The sequence below is a fragment of the Plectropomus leopardus genome, chromosome 23 (assembly GCF_026936395.1).
Source record: "Plectropomus leopardus strain MGB_pleo_1.0 chromosome 23, ASM2693639v1, whole genome shotgun sequence".
NCBI classification, from domain to species: Eukaryota; Metazoa; Chordata; class Actinopteri; order Perciformes; family Serranidae; genus Plectropomus; species Plectropomus leopardus.
Window position 1 is genome coordinate 23,412,282 of NC_142198.1, and position 15,771 is coordinate 23,428,052.

General features: G+C 40.5%; 2 protein-coding genes across 2 annotated transcripts; both read right to left on the reverse strand.

Annotated features, from left to right (window-relative positions):
* Nucleotides 1–837: 837 nt before the first annotated feature.
* LOC121962083 (uncharacterized) lies at nt 838–6,853 on the reverse strand. Its single transcript, XM_042512278.2, has 6 exons — nt 6,503–6,853; nt 5,659–5,773; nt 4,847–4,962; nt 4,065–4,306; nt 3,035–3,159; nt 838–2,315 (listed from the first exon to the last, which is right to left on the reverse strand). The coding sequence occupies exons 1-6, from the start codon at nt 6,690–6,692 to the stop codon at nt 980–982; spliced, it is 2,124 nt and encodes a 707-aa protein (XP_042368212.2). The 5' UTR covers nt 6,693–6,853; the 3' UTR covers nt 838–979.
* A 4,832-nt stretch (nt 6,854–11,685) lies between these two features.
* LOC148185799 (zinc finger protein basonuclin-2-like) lies at nt 11,686–13,541 on the reverse strand. The gene is made up of 3 exons (XM_088074047.1): nt 13,418–13,541; nt 12,063–12,238; nt 11,686–11,784 (listed from the first exon to the last, which is right to left on the reverse strand). The coding sequence occupies exons 1-3, from the start codon at nt 13,539–13,541 to the stop codon at nt 11,686–11,688; spliced, it is 399 nt and encodes a 132-aa protein (XP_087930173.1).
* Nucleotides 13,542–15,771: the final 2,230 nt, after the last annotated feature.

A 15,771-nucleotide genomic window follows, 5' to 3' on the forward strand; every position in this document is an offset into this window, starting at 1 on the left:
TAATGTTCCTGAAAGCACTTTGGTCAACTCTAGTAGCTACTGTCCAGTCAAATTAGACCATGAAAACAGATTTCCTGTGTGCCTCATGCAAATGTGTGTCTCTGCTGACTGACTTTACTGAACGTGTCTCAGAGTCCCCACTCGAATAACAAAGCTTGGAGAAGCTGCTGAGTGCTGCTTTTGATCAGAGGTGGGGAAGTTAACCGACACGATAGAAGAAAAAACACCGATGAAGCATCGATCTCATCTTGGTCATGATTGTGCGATCGAGTTTTTGAGCATCTTGTGTTTTTTGCCTGATACAGGTGTGCAGAGATCATACGCTGAAATTACGATATGAAAGAATCGAATCATCACGAGACCCTGAGGAGCAGCAATGAGCCACACTCACAAAACAACGCAACTGAGACTGGAGGCATCAGAGCATGTCGACCCGAGTGCTTGTCAGATGTTTGTGTTAACACGCAGAAACAAAGCGCCCACGTTTCGGTCTTCATTAGTTCGCTCATGTTAACCTCGGCCGCTCTGATGCACCAATCCAGGTCGACTGGGAGCAAGCTAGTGGCTACCCGTTCTGCAATTACTGACAATTATGGTCTCAGCTGTGTCCTCTGTCGGGGCGGTGGGGGATCCTCCACTGGCACTTTTTTTGATCAACAAGCTCTATTTTGATGCTGTTTTATGTCTCTGGATATTAACAGTACGAACACAATTCCCTTTGTGAATCACTTTGTTTTGATTAGAAAATGGTTGGGGGGCCACCTGACACCATATCAGGGGCCAGATTTGGCCAGACATGCGTAATGGTCAAGGATATTCGCTGCAGTTAATAACACGACAGTTTACCAGGTTTTTATTTCACTGACCGCCTCAGTGAACTTGGCATGCGGTGAACTTTGCACAGTTTACAGGAGCCTTTACATAACTTAAGAGAAATGAAATGAAATACAAAAAAACAATAATTCACATTTTGTCAGCGTCACGTTGCAGCTTCTGCCACCAGGTGGCTCTTCATGTGTGTCTTCAGACAGTGGCTCTGAGTGAAGGCTTTGTCACACAGCGAACACTTGAACGGCCGCTCCCCGTTATGGGTCCTCATGTGAACGGTCAAATACGATTTACGTGCGCATGCTTTCCCACAAACCCCGCAAACGAACGGTTTGAGGCCGGAGTGGACCGTCACATGGTTATCCAAATTGGTCTTGCGTTTGAAAGCCCAGCCGCACTCCGGGCAGCGGTACGGCGTCTCTCCGGTGTGGATCCGCATGTGAATAGTCAGCGGTCCTTTGGTGGTGAATCCCCGGCCGCATTCGCCGCAGTGGTACGGCTTCTCGTTGGTGTGCCGCCTCATGTGGATCTGCAGCTGCTTGCTGGTGAGGAACATTTTGCAGCAGACGTCGCAGAGGTACGACCGCTCTCTGTCCGTGTGAATCTTCTCGTGTTGTCTCAGCGTCCCCGGGAGTTTGAAACGCCTCCCGCAGACCTCGCAGCTGTGGGGTCTTTCCCCAGAGTGGGTCATCTTGTGGCGGGATAAGGATCTGTAGTCACTGAGAGATTTTCCGCACACACCGCAGAGGTGCGTCTTTTTGTTGGTGTGAGTCCTGCGGTGAGCTTTCAGCTGTTCCTTCAGGGCGAACACTTTAGGACAAGTGTAGCATTTGTGCATCTTACCGGTCTTGTGGCATTTCTGGTGATCCTCCAGGGTCACCTTCAATGCAAATGCGTCGTGGCAAACATCGCATTCGTACGGTTTCTCCCCTGAGTGCGCCGCCACGTGCTCATTGAGGCTGAGAACAGTGAGGAAAGACTCGCCGCAAATATGGCAGTCCTCAGTTTTGTGGCGACTCTGAAAATGATCCTTTAACGCCTCAACGGACTCTGAAAGCTCGCCGCACGCTCCACACAGACTTCCCGAATCGTCCACGTGACTCCAGACGTGTTTGACAAGCGCGACTTCTGATTTGTGCAAAACTCTGCAGACTTTACAGGCGAAAGAGTCATCGCCGTCTTCAGTTTTTGACTCAGTGGTTCTGAAGCCAGAACGTTTTTTGTTTTTTTGCCTTTTTGTCGTCTGCAGTTCAGAGTCACTTTCTTTCGGCTCTGCGTCGCTCTTGTCTGGTTTCCAGTCGTCGTCGCTGTCGTTCGCTTCTTCTCTTTCTTCTTCCTTCTCAACATCATCACTACCTTTACTCTCAGCTGGATCTGATATCCCAAAATCTTCATCTTCAGCTTGTTCTGTTCCCACGTCTTTTTGTGATGTTGAGCAGCTGGACACAACGTCTCCTCCGCGACCTTCGACCTGCTGAACAAGGCAGCTGTGGGAACCAGGAGCAAAAATGACGTGTTTTCAGTCTGTCTGAAACGTTGGTACATAAAACCAAGCAAACATCTGTGCAATCTCCACTTATGAATATCTGCAGCAGAGTCAAAAATCTTTCCCATCAAGGTAAGCCATAAAGACACTTAATACTGAGTTCCAAAATGCTCTTTCACGCAACTTAAGTACAATTACTTATTTATATTACTGCTAATTTAAAAAAAAAAAAAAAAAAAAAAACATGCCTTCAAAAATTTTGGTAATTTATTTTTCTCAATTTTTTTTTGAGTTTTTTTAAGGCTTTTATTTTTTCTTTAAAAATGTGGTGATTTTTTTCGTTTAAAATTTTTGGCAATTTTTCTGAAAAAATCTGGATATTTTGGCAATTTTTTTTTTATTTTTAATTTTTTGTTGATTTTTTGTTTTTACTTTTTATTTTAGAGGACAAACTAACGTCAACTAACAAAAACTTCTTTTTCCCCAATTTTTCTCAAGAAAAAAATCTCTTTTTCTCTTAAATGTTTTTTGTGACCTCTAAAGATCAAATTTTCTCTTCTTTAAAAAGGCCAAAGGTAAACTAGCACATTTGTTCTACGCCTGCCGTGCACTTGTTCAGCTATCACATGTGGCTGTAAAACTCAGGTGTCCACATACTTTAAGCCACTTAGTGCATATTTAACTCCGTCACGGTGACGGGTGACAGTTCTTTTAAATTACCTTGTTTGAGGACCAGTTTCGTCTCTCGTCACCACGGCAGCGGTGGACAGAGAGTCATCAGTGATGTCCTCTTTCGTCTGCAGAGGACGAGTCTCCTCCTCGCCGGCCTGAGGTTCATTTTGTGTCTGAAAAATAAAGGTTGCATTACTCCTGAGACCATTTAAAAACTAGAACTCCCAGCAGGCAGTTTTATGCCCGTATGTGAATTATCTAAGTTTCTCTTCTGGTTTCCATCCATGTCAGAGAAAACGAGACGCTTCTGAGACGCCGAAAACATGATGTCACCGTGAAGCTGACCGATCAGTTTTGTGTGACATTTTATCATAATTAGTTAATGAATTCTTGAGTTGTGGCCAGCTTCACGGTGACCTTTGACCACCAAATTCTCATCAGTTCATTTTTTGATTAAATCAGTGTTTGTGCCAAATCTGACGAAGTTGCATCAAGGTGTTCTTGAGATATCACGTTCACAAAATAAGACTAATGCAAAGTCACAGTGACCTTTGAACACCAAAGTCTAATCAGTTAATCTTGTGGATGTTTGTGCCAAATTTGAAGAAATTCTCTCAATATGTTCTTGAAATATCACATTTACAAGAAAGCAAGAAACGAGGTTTCAGTGATCCTGACTTTTGACCTTTGACCACCAAATTCAAATCAGTCCATTCTTAGTCCACGTGGATGTTTGTGCCAAATTTGACAAAGTCTCATTTAAAGCCTTCTTGAGATATCACGGTCACTAAATGAGACAGACGAAAGATCACAGTTCGCTTTGACCTTCGTCCAAAAAATGCGCGTAAATAAAAACGAAGGGTCCTAGATCTGCGCTCTTGAAAACGCTGCGGTGGACAGACCCCGTCTCATAAAAGGACGAGAGGTCACCGTGACCTCTGACGACCATCGAATCAGAGCGCCGTGGAGTCAAAGTGAGTCAAAGATGTCCCGCTCACAAGGAGGACAGAAGAACAAAAACATATTGCTGTCACGCAGAAAAAAACGGGACGTTTATTTTGTGAATAAGTGAAAGAACCTTGAGTCTGATGTAGAGCGTCGACCTCCATCCCGCGCCGCCGAGGTTTCCGTGGATCTCCTCCGCCGTCAGCGTCCGCGCCGTCAGAGGCTGTAACCTCCGTCTTTTGTCGCAGGTCAGGAGGTCAAAGCGTCTGTCGCCTCCGGACAGCTGAGGGAAGGAGGACCTCAGAAAGTCCACGAAGTCCGTCTCCTGCAGGCCGCGAGGACACCTGAGCTTCAGCAGCGGACTTTTCTGCAGAACTGACGGAGCAAAGACAAAAAACTGAGGACGCTTTCACTCATTTCAACAAACTCACAGGTTCAGTTTTATCTTTAAATCTTTCTGGAAATTTTTTAAGGAAAAAGTTTGGCAACTTTATTTCCAAAATGTAATCGTGAATATACGAACATACGTGTTTGTCGTTTACACGAATGCCCACCGACACAAAAATACCCAAAAAAATAAACCAGTCTTGACTTATGCAGGTTATTACATATCATATATGACAACTAAGGTTTCAAAAAAGCTTTTTCTTTAGAAGGTTTTTTGGCGATTTTTGGCAAAGAAAAAAAAAGTTCAAAGAAAATTTTAAGAATGAAATTTTTTTTAAAAAATGCTTGGATTTTTTTTTCCCTAAAGAAATGTCGACTTTTTCTTTTTTTTTTAATTTTGGCGACAGTTAAGGAAAAAAATATTGACCTTTTTTTCCCTACATATTTTTGGGGCAATTTTTTTGTCATTTTCCATTAATATTTTCCGGTTATTTTTTCCCTGTAAGACGTTTTTTGTGAATACCGTACCGTAGTTTGAGAGCACGTCGCTGTCAGAGTCCTCCAGGATGCGGATCTTGAGGTCTACGTGGTTCTGAGTATTGCTGATCTGAGGTCTGCCAGGTTTCCTCTTCTTATAGCGACATCTGAGGGAGAATAACATCAAAATCACAATAATTTATTGATCTGTGGAGGAGAAACGATGGTAAATTACAGTCGCTCTGATATGAACTGCAGAGATTTACAGAAAATAAAAATTACTTAAATAAGTTACTTTAGAGAGTAAAAATATAAAATAAAAACACCTGAAATATAATTCAGTTTTCACACCAGTTTGTAAAATATCTAGAAATATAAATATGCATGATGTCGAGTATAGAGTAAAGTGTATATATATGTTTGCCTTATGTTACATTAAAATGTACAAAATTAGTAAAGACCGCAAAGTTAAAAAATTTCATCAGATTCAAATTTTGGGGACCTTGGACTCTGAAATATTTGCTCACAGTTTGTTGTATTTTAGATTAAAGACTCACTATTAAATTTTATTCGGACGAATTATTCTGAATTTACTGATAAAATCTAATAATTTTCCTGCCGACTGATTCAGATACTTTGGGATTCACAACAGAAAAGTAAAATGTAGCTGATGATAAAAAATACACAAAGGGGAGGAAATATAGAGATTTTTTTTTTTAATATTTCTATATGGAAATAAAGTAACTTTACACCAATTCAATGTTCATTTAAATTCACAAAGAAACATTATTTTTTAAAGACAAATCTTTTCTTTCTCACTCTGAAGTAAACGGAGAAGAAAAAGTGGCGGTTTGCAGTCGAACCTTGAAGGAGTTTGATTGGTCGAGTCCTCCAGCTTGTCTCGGTGCTCAGCAGACTCTTCGTCTTCATCGTCCTCGTCTTCCTCCACAGAGTCAAGGCTCCTGCTGCGCTTCACACCTGGACAACACACGAAAAATCAGCTATTTCCTAGAAAATCCTAGACAGGTTCTAAAATTATTAAAATTTAAGAAAAAATGTCCCAAAACGACTACAAATGTCCTAAATCCCAGAAATGTCCTCAAGTGTCAATGCCCTAAAATCCAAGATGTGTCCCAAAATCCAAAAAAGGTCCTAAAAGCATAGAAATGTCCTAATGTCCTTCTGCGACTGGCCCCTGACACATGTGGCCCCCACGCAAAGCAGGCTGAGTGTCGCTGCTGTTTGAGGGGACATGTACCAGACTCAATAAGAAAATCTGCTAATTTAATTAATCTCACTCTAAGTTAGATCTTAAATGTAGAGCAAATATCATTTAATATGAATAAAGACAGCGCTGGTATGGAAGTTTGAATTCGGCATGCAGTAAGCAGCAAAACATGACGGAAAATACCCATAAATCTTGGGTTTAACTCGAGTTAACTTGACCCGTTTGCAGTGCGAGTCAAATCAAATCAATTCAATTTCAAATTAATAACTAATGAGCTCATTGGTCATTAAAGCAAAGCCGAATTAAAGTCAAAGTCACTGTGATTAAAGAAACACCTTAAATTTTGTGATATTATGTGCGCATTAGTTTCTGCAACCAAATACATTTTAAATTGCGCAACATCTTAATGGAGTCCGGCACGTCTGTTTCTCAGGACTTTAGGATTTGAATGTGTTACGGCAAAGACATAAACGCCGGACCTGCCGCGCTGCAGGTGAGCTGAGCCTGCAGGAGCTGCAGCTGTCTCCTCTGCCGGCCGATCTCCTCCCTGTAGCCCGCAGCCTCCTCCTCGTACCCGGCGACGAGTCCGTCCACCGCCGCTAAGATCTCCTGCGAGGCGGCGGCGAGTCTCCGCGCGACGAACTGTCTCAGAGTCTCAGCTTTGGACATTTTACTGAACTACGGACCGAGTCTGTGCCCAAACCGCAGCTCCGCGTCGGTGTCTGACTCACGGACCGTTTGCATTGTTTATCTGCACCCGTACCTGATCGCGGCGCGCGCGCAAATGCGCTCCGAGTGGAAACCGAGACCTGAGCACGAGTTCCGGTGGCTGTCCTCTGCTCTGATGGAGAGACAATAAAATTCAAATAAAAGAAATAAAATTTCATTTTTAACAAAAGGTAAACAACAACAACAACAACAACAACAATAATAATAATAATAATAATAATAATAATAATAATAATAATAATAATAATAATGGTGATAATAAATAATCACATTTGAACATTAACCCTTTGAAACCTGGAAGGACATCTGTGGGGTTATTTATTTATTTTATTTTATCATTAACCTTTGAGATGTGAGCAGACTGATTTTGAAAACATGGATTTAAAAGGCGGAAAGTGCAATAAATTAGAAAAAGACAAAAAAACGACTCGAAAATTAGTTTTTATTTTAAAGTCTACTTAAAGTAGTACTTAGAGTTTAGGTTTTTATTGCAGTAAGAGACAACGATCACAGGAGGGCGCTCCATCACAGAGCAGCATGCTGTTCAGTGAGTATTCACATTTATCAGGATACACACTCACACACACACACACACACACACACACACACACACACACACACACACACACACACACACACACACACACACACACACACACACACACACACACACACACACACACTCACACTCACACTCACACACACACACACAACCCTCGTATTTACTTTAGTTAATGAAACCATTTATACAAATAAATTTCAGCTGTAGTTTTCTGAGACATTGTTCTTTGTCAAACTTTGTTGAACCTGCAGTCGTGTAAAACGTCCAGAGATCAGAAAACTGCCTAGAAATGTCCTAAAATCCTTGAAATGCCCTAAAATCCTAAAAACATGTATGGAGCTGCTGCGATGGGCTGTTGCTCTAAGTCAACGTGATTTTGGCGTTACGTCGAGTTAATCGAGATTTTGTTGCTAAGCAACATTCAACCCTCCTCCTCCTCCTCGTCTCTCGTCCCCTCCGCCTTCTCTCTTTCTATTTTCACCGGCATGCTTGACTTCCTCGGCTTCTTCTTCGGGACGGGGTCGCCTGACTCCCACCGGAGCGGACGAGTGGTCGGCGGGCTGTTGCGAGACTCTGTGACCTCGCAGTCATGTGACCCAGGTCTGCAGGTGGTGATGTGGGCGGGGCCAGTGCGGGAAGGAGGCGCCATGTGGTTGGTGTGCAGCGGGTGGCGACAGCGTTCAATTTTCAGGGGGAGGAGCGGGGGAGGAGGTGGGACCGGGAGGTGCGGGGCAGATCTGGAGTCACTCGGGGTGAAGTGCTGTTTGGCGTCTTGGCTCCGTGTTTGGGGAAAAGGAGGAGGAGGGGCTTGAGGGGGCGTGTCATCACCGCAGCCATGTTTGGCGTTCATATGACCGTTTAAACCGTTTCTTACGGCGTGTGCGCACGTGTGCGCGTCATCCTCTTGCTGCCAAAGTGTGTCGCTGACGTCTTTGTCCTTACACACGTGAGTGTTGCTTCTGGGAGCGTTGTGTGTTTGTGTGTCTGCGCTTGTGTTGGAGTGTGCGTTTCTGTGTGCGTCTCTGCCGGCGCCCGTGTGCAGCCGCGGGTTCGGGTTGGCGCTGTGTCGGTTTCGGCTGCGCAGCGAGCTGAAGACCATGGTGCAGCCCGCCACCGTGCAGCGGTGTTTGATCTTCAGGTGGACGGCGTTGTAGTGGATCTTCAGCGTTCCTGCACAAACGAGAAGGACAGAGATGGAGCCACCTGACGGACTTTTCACATCAGCTGCTCTGTTTCTCGAAACGGCACAAATCCAGCACAAACATGCACCACGACGACGACAAAGAAGATTCACGACCGACAAACATCACAACGCCACTGTGAACTCGTTTCTCCGGAGTAAAGAGTTAAATTCTTCTGTTTCCTGAAGACCAGCAGAGGACCTCGAATTGAACCCTGTGGAACGCCGTTTCTTGATTTTATTTATTTCATTAATTAATTTCTCAGTTTCTGTGATGTTTCTCGGACTTTATGATATTTCTCGTATTTTAGAACATTTCAAGGATTTTTTGATATTTCTAGGATTTTAGGACATTTCTCAGATTTTAACATGTTTTAAGGATTTTAGGACATTTTGTAGATTTTTGGTCGTTTTAAGGATTTTGGCACATTTCAAGGATTTGGGGATGATTACAGGATTTTAGGAGATTTCTAGGATTTCAAGATTCTTCTAGGATTTTGGGGCACATCTAGAATTTTAGTACATTTAACAGATTTTTGAGCCTTTAACATATTTTAAGATGTTTCTAGGACTTTTACAACATTTCTAAGATTTTAGGACATTTCTCAGATTTTAACACTTTTCCAGGATTCTTGGATTTAGCAACATTTCTACGACTTTAGGACATTTTTAGGATTTTAGGATGCTTTTAGAACTTAAGTACATGTCCAGGATTTTCGGACATCTATAGGATTTTAGGCTGGTACTCACTGACTTTGGGACATTTGAAGGATTTGGGGACATTTAAAGTGTTTCAGAACATTTCTAAGATTTTAAGACATTTGCAGGATTTTATGACATATCTGTGAATTTAAGATGTTTCTTGGATTTTAGGACATTTCTTTTATTTCAGGACGTTTCTAGGATTTTGGGACGTTAGTGTCTCAGCTGTGTCCTCTGTCGATGCTGTTTTATGTCTCTGACACCTTGTGGAGACTAAAAGGATAAAAACTATTCACAGAGTCAATCACTTTATTTTGATGGTGAATTATTTGATTTCCCCTAAATTAAAGGATCTAAAGTAAACTTTGCGTTCACTCTGAGGACTGAAACTTACCTTTGTCGTAGAAGCTTTTCCCACAGACTCCACAGCAGACTCTCCCTTTTCGACCTCCTGCAGGTGAAAGAGAAGGGAGGGAGCAGAGTGAGGAGGGGAGAGGACGGAGGGAGGAGGACGAGGAGGTGAGAGGAGGGAGGGAGGAGGAAAAGGAGGAGGTCGGAAGAGGACAGAGGAAGGACGAGGAGAAGGACGGCAGAGGACTGAGAGAGAAAGACGAGGAGCTGTGCAGCTTCTGAGGAATCTTTGAGGCAGAGGAGGAGGAGATGCCGGGATGGTGTGATGAAGAAGGAGCGAATGAGGAGTTGAAGGAAGCAGAGAGTGAGGAGGTGTTGTCCCTTTTGGCCGGGCCCCGGTGAGGGTCCGACTCGTGGTCGCTGTGGCCCCGGGGGTCCCGGTGCCACACTGAGCGGGCCGGGTTCGGCCGGTCAGGGTCGGCTTTGATTTTAAAACCCGCTTCGGCTTCAGATCGATGCAAAATGACATCGTCCTCCGGGTCTCTTCTTCTGCTGTCCTGCTTGTGTCTCTCGGACAGTTTGGTCCCACTGAGCCTCCGTAGACACTGTGTTAGCTTCCCGGGAGAAACCAGCTCCTGATATACAAAAAAAAGGGAATGTTGTCGTCAGTGGCATCAGTGATGTGATCTGAAAATCTTATAATGATTTCAGTTTTCACAATTTCTGGCTCTGACCAATGGAGTCATTTTTGGCACTTTTTATTTTGGCAGGCATGTTTTCTTTAAAAACCACCAAAAATTTGAAAGAAAAAATATATAATATATTCAAATAGTCAAAAATCCTTAAAGAAAAAAAACATAATCACAATATTTAATATTTCATATAATTTTAATTTTTTAAAAAATTGCCAAGAATTCTTTAAAGAAATATAATTGTAAGAGGAAATTACCATTTTTAAATCACAAAAATTAAAGAAAAAAAAATAAAGAGGAAGAAAAAATGCCCCAAAAAATGTTAAAGTATAAACAAATCACCAAACAAACAAAATAAAGCCAACATCTTTTAAAGAAAACATGCCTCCATCACTTACTCCCAGAAATTTGGAAGTCATGATTTCTGTAAAAGTCTCCGGTAAAATAAATAAAAATAATAAAAATACAGCTATTTAAAGTTGAATGTCCCTCCCATAAGCCAAAATAAAGGACATAAGTCCCCTCGAGTGCTTAAAAAATGATTTAACTAGTTTCCCGTTTTTGCAGCGGTTGATCTTGTAATAATGAGTAATTTTGTTTGATTGCCTTTGTGGGCGGGGCCAAACAGTGGAGGGCGGGGCTTGGAAAGTGGAAAGGCAGCAGCAGAGACGGTCCGCCGGGAACATTTTCAAAATGCTGGGCGACGTCGTTGTCGTCAGCAGGACTGTTTTTCTTAAATCGTGGATCTCCCCTCGTGTTTCTAAACTGTTCTCCGCTTCGCTCATCGAACGTGTTTGACTGGCAGCTCTTTGGGGCGGGGCTTAGCTCCGGGTCTGAGCGGTGACCGACAGCCGCCAGGCACTGACGCGTCATCAGCTCCACGATGGGCCGCGTCTCGCCAAAACGAAGGAACTGCTTGAGGATGAGTAGCTCTTCTTCTGTGGTCACCATCAGCCAGCGGTCCAGCACCAGCCCCCCGGGGTGCTGGAGAGAAATGAACCCCGAAGTGAACGAATAAAAGTGGCAAAACGAGCAGATCAACATTCACACCTGAAGACAAAAAGTTGAGCTTAAAAATCCAGAATAAACACATGCTCAGTTTTAGAGCGACGTGGCCTTAAAATAATATCACAATATTACAGGACTCGTTTTTTTGTTTGTTTTTTATTTCAGCTTTTGGAGCCCTTTATCTGATTTTTTGTTTTGTTTTTTTTTGCAGCATTTGGAGACATTTTTCTTCGTCACTTTTTTAAAAATGTATTCTTTTAGCATTTTTAGTGTTTATTTGTCTTGCTCATTTTCTTGCTAATTTCTGGGTCATTTCTTTTCAGTCGCTCATGGCCTTTTTTTCATTATTTGAAAGAAATCAAGTAAGCAGATTTGCCCAGGTTTCAATATCCAATATTTATGTTTTAGCAGCTTACATTTATCATCAGACAGCAGATTTCACTGTAAAATCACAGAGTTGTACGTTTTTACCTGCAGCATGTAGCCTCGAACATAATCTCCCAAACTCCAGCCCAGAGCGTGCAGGATGTGGCCGACCTGAAGACGACAAAAAACACACAAAGGAAACATAACTGCGTATTTACGTTAATTTGGGATTTTTCCTCATTTTTAAAGGTTCTGTTTGTAGGAAAAGAAAATCAGTGCTTAGTTGAGTCTCAGTCCCGAGCTGTCAGATGCTTCTGGTCGGTAAAATTATCGGTTTTTGATGAGCTGAAAATGAGACTCAACATTCAAATATCTTTCTCCGGAGTTTCATTCAGAACCTGTGAAAGTTTCTCCATCAGCTGCTGTTTTTAGGAAAGATCCAGGTTTACCTGTTCTGGGGCGAGGACGCTGTACAGGCGGTCCAGCAGGATCTTCAGCCGAACAGGGACGGCCTGAGCTCCGTACAGGACCAGGGAGCTCAGGTCGAACACCAGCCCAGGAAGAGCCACCTCCACTGGGCCGCAGACGGACGGAGGCTGGGCCTGAAACTGGAGCTTCGCCAGAGCTGCAGAAGAAAACACGACAGAGAATTATACCTCAAAATTTAACCCTTTCATTAGGTGCATCTCCAAAAAAGAAAAAAAACCCAAACAATCAGAAACAGTAAACGACCTCAGTTAAATCTTTTGAAAGTTAAATTAAAAACTTTAACGTCGACAAGAAAAAGTCTGCATAATGTACGTGTGTGTGTGTGTGTGTGTGTGTGTGTGTGTGTGTGCGCACGCAGATGCTCTCTCCAGATGTTGTTGGTGATGTGATGACAGCGACACCTGACTTCATGTCACCGTGGCGACAGAAAACATCTGCAGGGTGTGTGTGTGTGTGTGTGTGTGTGTGTGTGTGATGTTGTCAAACTGCAGATTTTGTCTTTGACTTGAACCCTGAGAGTTTACAGAGGAGCTGAAATGTGTGTTTGTTGTTTTTTCACATTTTCAAAGTGCTGAAGAATTTTCTAAACTTAAGATTTTTTTCCATGTGTTTTTTTCTATTTTTATTTTCAGGTCTAGGGTGATTTTTCTTTTTCTTTTTTTATAATTTTGACCAGGGGGATGTTTTCTATTTTTTGTTATTTTGAGTTTGAGGTGTTTTTTCTATTTTCTTATTTTCTTTTTTTGGTTTTTGTGTATTTTTCATAGTTTTTATTTTGAACTTGAGATTGTTTTCTTCTATAATTTAGATTTTTTTTTAGGATTTTTATTTTATTTTGAAGTATTCTTGGGTGTGTTGGGGACATAAACCTGTTTGACCTCCTGTTCTGAAACACAATTATGTCGAACACACTTATTGTAGGGACACCTGCACTGTGGGGACACAGATTTTTTGGAGGACACCTGCATTACGGGGACACAGACCTGTCTGAACGCCATTGCCATGAGAAGACAGTCCTTTTAAATTTAACTAGTTATATTTAACTGCCAAAAAACATCTAACTTCTGAGTTAGAATTGTGTTTTGGCTGCCTTGTGAGGACATAGTTCAGTTTAACACCTGCATTATGGGGACATGACCTTGTTTGACCACAGATGAGGGGACAGCAGAGACGGTCCTTCATGTTTAACCCTTTAAACTACATGTAGAGTCCAAGTTAAAGTTTTTTATTTGTATCAAAAGAATGAAAAACAAAATGTCCTCACAAATAATAACACTAACATGTGTGCACGTGTGTGTACATGCGTGTGTCTTACCGTGTGCGACCCAGCCGTGTCCACAGCGATCACATGACCTTAGCGTGACAGTTCCCGGTTTGAAACACGAACAGCTGCAGCCAGACTCAGTGCACCTGACGGACTGAGAAACAGTAAAACACATTATTATTCTTTATATTTATATCATAAAAAATCTTTAAATGCATAAACAGGGATATTTTTTGTCATGAGTTTGTTGTACATTTATTTATCTTTAATTTCATTTTTTTTTGCAAAATGTAAGATTTTTAACCAACATAACCATGATAGGACACACACACATACAACTACATATGAAACAAAATTATTATTATTTTTAGTTATTATTTTATTTTAGATGATATGCATGAGATCTGTACCTCCTCGGTGTCCGGAGTCATCCTCATGTCTCAGTCAGATCAACGCTTCAGCTCAGCCTCCTGAAAAGCTTAAGGATATAATTGATATTTCTTACATGAATAATAGCTATTCATTATTGCTACATTATCCACTAATCACTGAGAGCTGATTAAGATTCAGTAGTTCCTTTATTCATCTGGTTTTCATCTCATTAATTAGAATGGTTGCTTGTATATAAGCAATGACTAAAATATTTGACTTTAGTATTTATTATTATTATTATTATATTTCCAGTTTAATCTGAATAAACTCACGTTGTTAAACAACATATTCTTTAAAATATATATATTTTTATATTTATTAGTGCATTTTATATTTATTATTATGGTAATATTTATAAATCTGCATATTGATTTATTGTTCAGTTTCTTTGCATTTTATTGAACTGTTAAAAAAATGCAAACCAATTATTAAACACATATCATTGACAAATTAAATATTGATTATTGCTGATAGATATGACCAGCTTTTTGTAGTTGATCATGATACATTTTTAAAAAAAGAAAATATTAAATAATATTAAAAAAGAAAATATGAAATTATATTCAGATGATACAATGTTGTGTTTGAATATTAATATAACAAAAAAAAACAGCAACACAATCTTATTAATTTCTTTTAAAACATAAAGTAACAGATATAAATCAATCTTTTATATTACTCAATTTTTCAAATTTTGGGTGTTTTCTCTATTTATTTTCTCTATCATTTTGATTTTTGGGGGTTCATTCTTTTTATTAAAAAAATACTAACCTTTGAGTTTGTAGTTGAATTCACCGCTGACGAAGAAAGCAGCTTCTCTTCTTCTACTTCTGTTAATTTGTCTTCACTTGTTCCTCCACATCAGTTCAGTTTATGAGCTTCACTTCTCTTAATTTTAATGTTTATCTTGTTTTTATTTCTTCATCCTGTTTCTTCTTTATTTCTGATGTTCAATCTTCTTGCTCTTTTCTTTTCCTTCAGAAAATCTTCTGCATCACTTGTTTCCGTCCATGTCTTCAGTCATGAACTCCACTTTTCTCTCTCATATATAAATATATAGAGATTTTTCTCCTCTTTTAGTCTCTCCATCCGTCGTCTCCTCCCTCAGACGGAGCTGCAGAGACGTGATTGGACGGCAGGTTGATGCATGTTTTTTCATTATTCTGTTCACACACTTTTTCAGAGAATCAGTGTGATGATGATGATGGTGTGTGTGTGTGTGTGTGTGTGTGTGTGTGTGTGTGTGTGTGTGTGTGCAGACAACCACAGACAGCAGAGAGGGTCAAAGGTCACAGAGACGAGCTCGTACAACACAGTTTTCCAAATGAATGAAAAGAAAACATCCATGAAGGCGTTTTTCTTTAAAGCATTTTGAAAAGGTTTTTTTAATGTTGAAAAAGAATTACTGTAAGGTTAAAGATTAAAATGGACAGGTTTAATAAACAACAGGCTCCTTTCATGCCGAAAACCTAGTTACCTCTTTTTTTAGTCTTTATTTCCCCTTGCTTTAGTTTTTTTAAAATTGTTTTTTCCTCTTTCTGTTTTTTTTCAAATTTAGCTCATATTTTATCATTATTATTACTGTTTTGTTATACTTGTATATTGCTGGTGCTCTTCTCTTTAAGTATGTGAATTTATTGTGAACATCTCCCCCATCTTATATGTTGTATGTGTTGTCTTTATGTTGAATAAATATTTTTGTAAATCACTCAAAATCATGTTTTACAAAAACTATATAAAATATAAAACAATTAAAAATGTTAACATTATTATAATTATTATTATAAATGAGAACTAATATTAACAAATATTTTAAAAAAATGAAAAACTCTGAGACTTTCCAAGTGTTATTGGACTGCAGGGGTCAAATTCTGATAGTTTGGGGTGTTTCCGATGTTCAAAAAGACATTTAATCACAGGTTTTACACCTTTTTTTAAAAAAAAAACACAAATACTGTTATTGTTATTGTTAT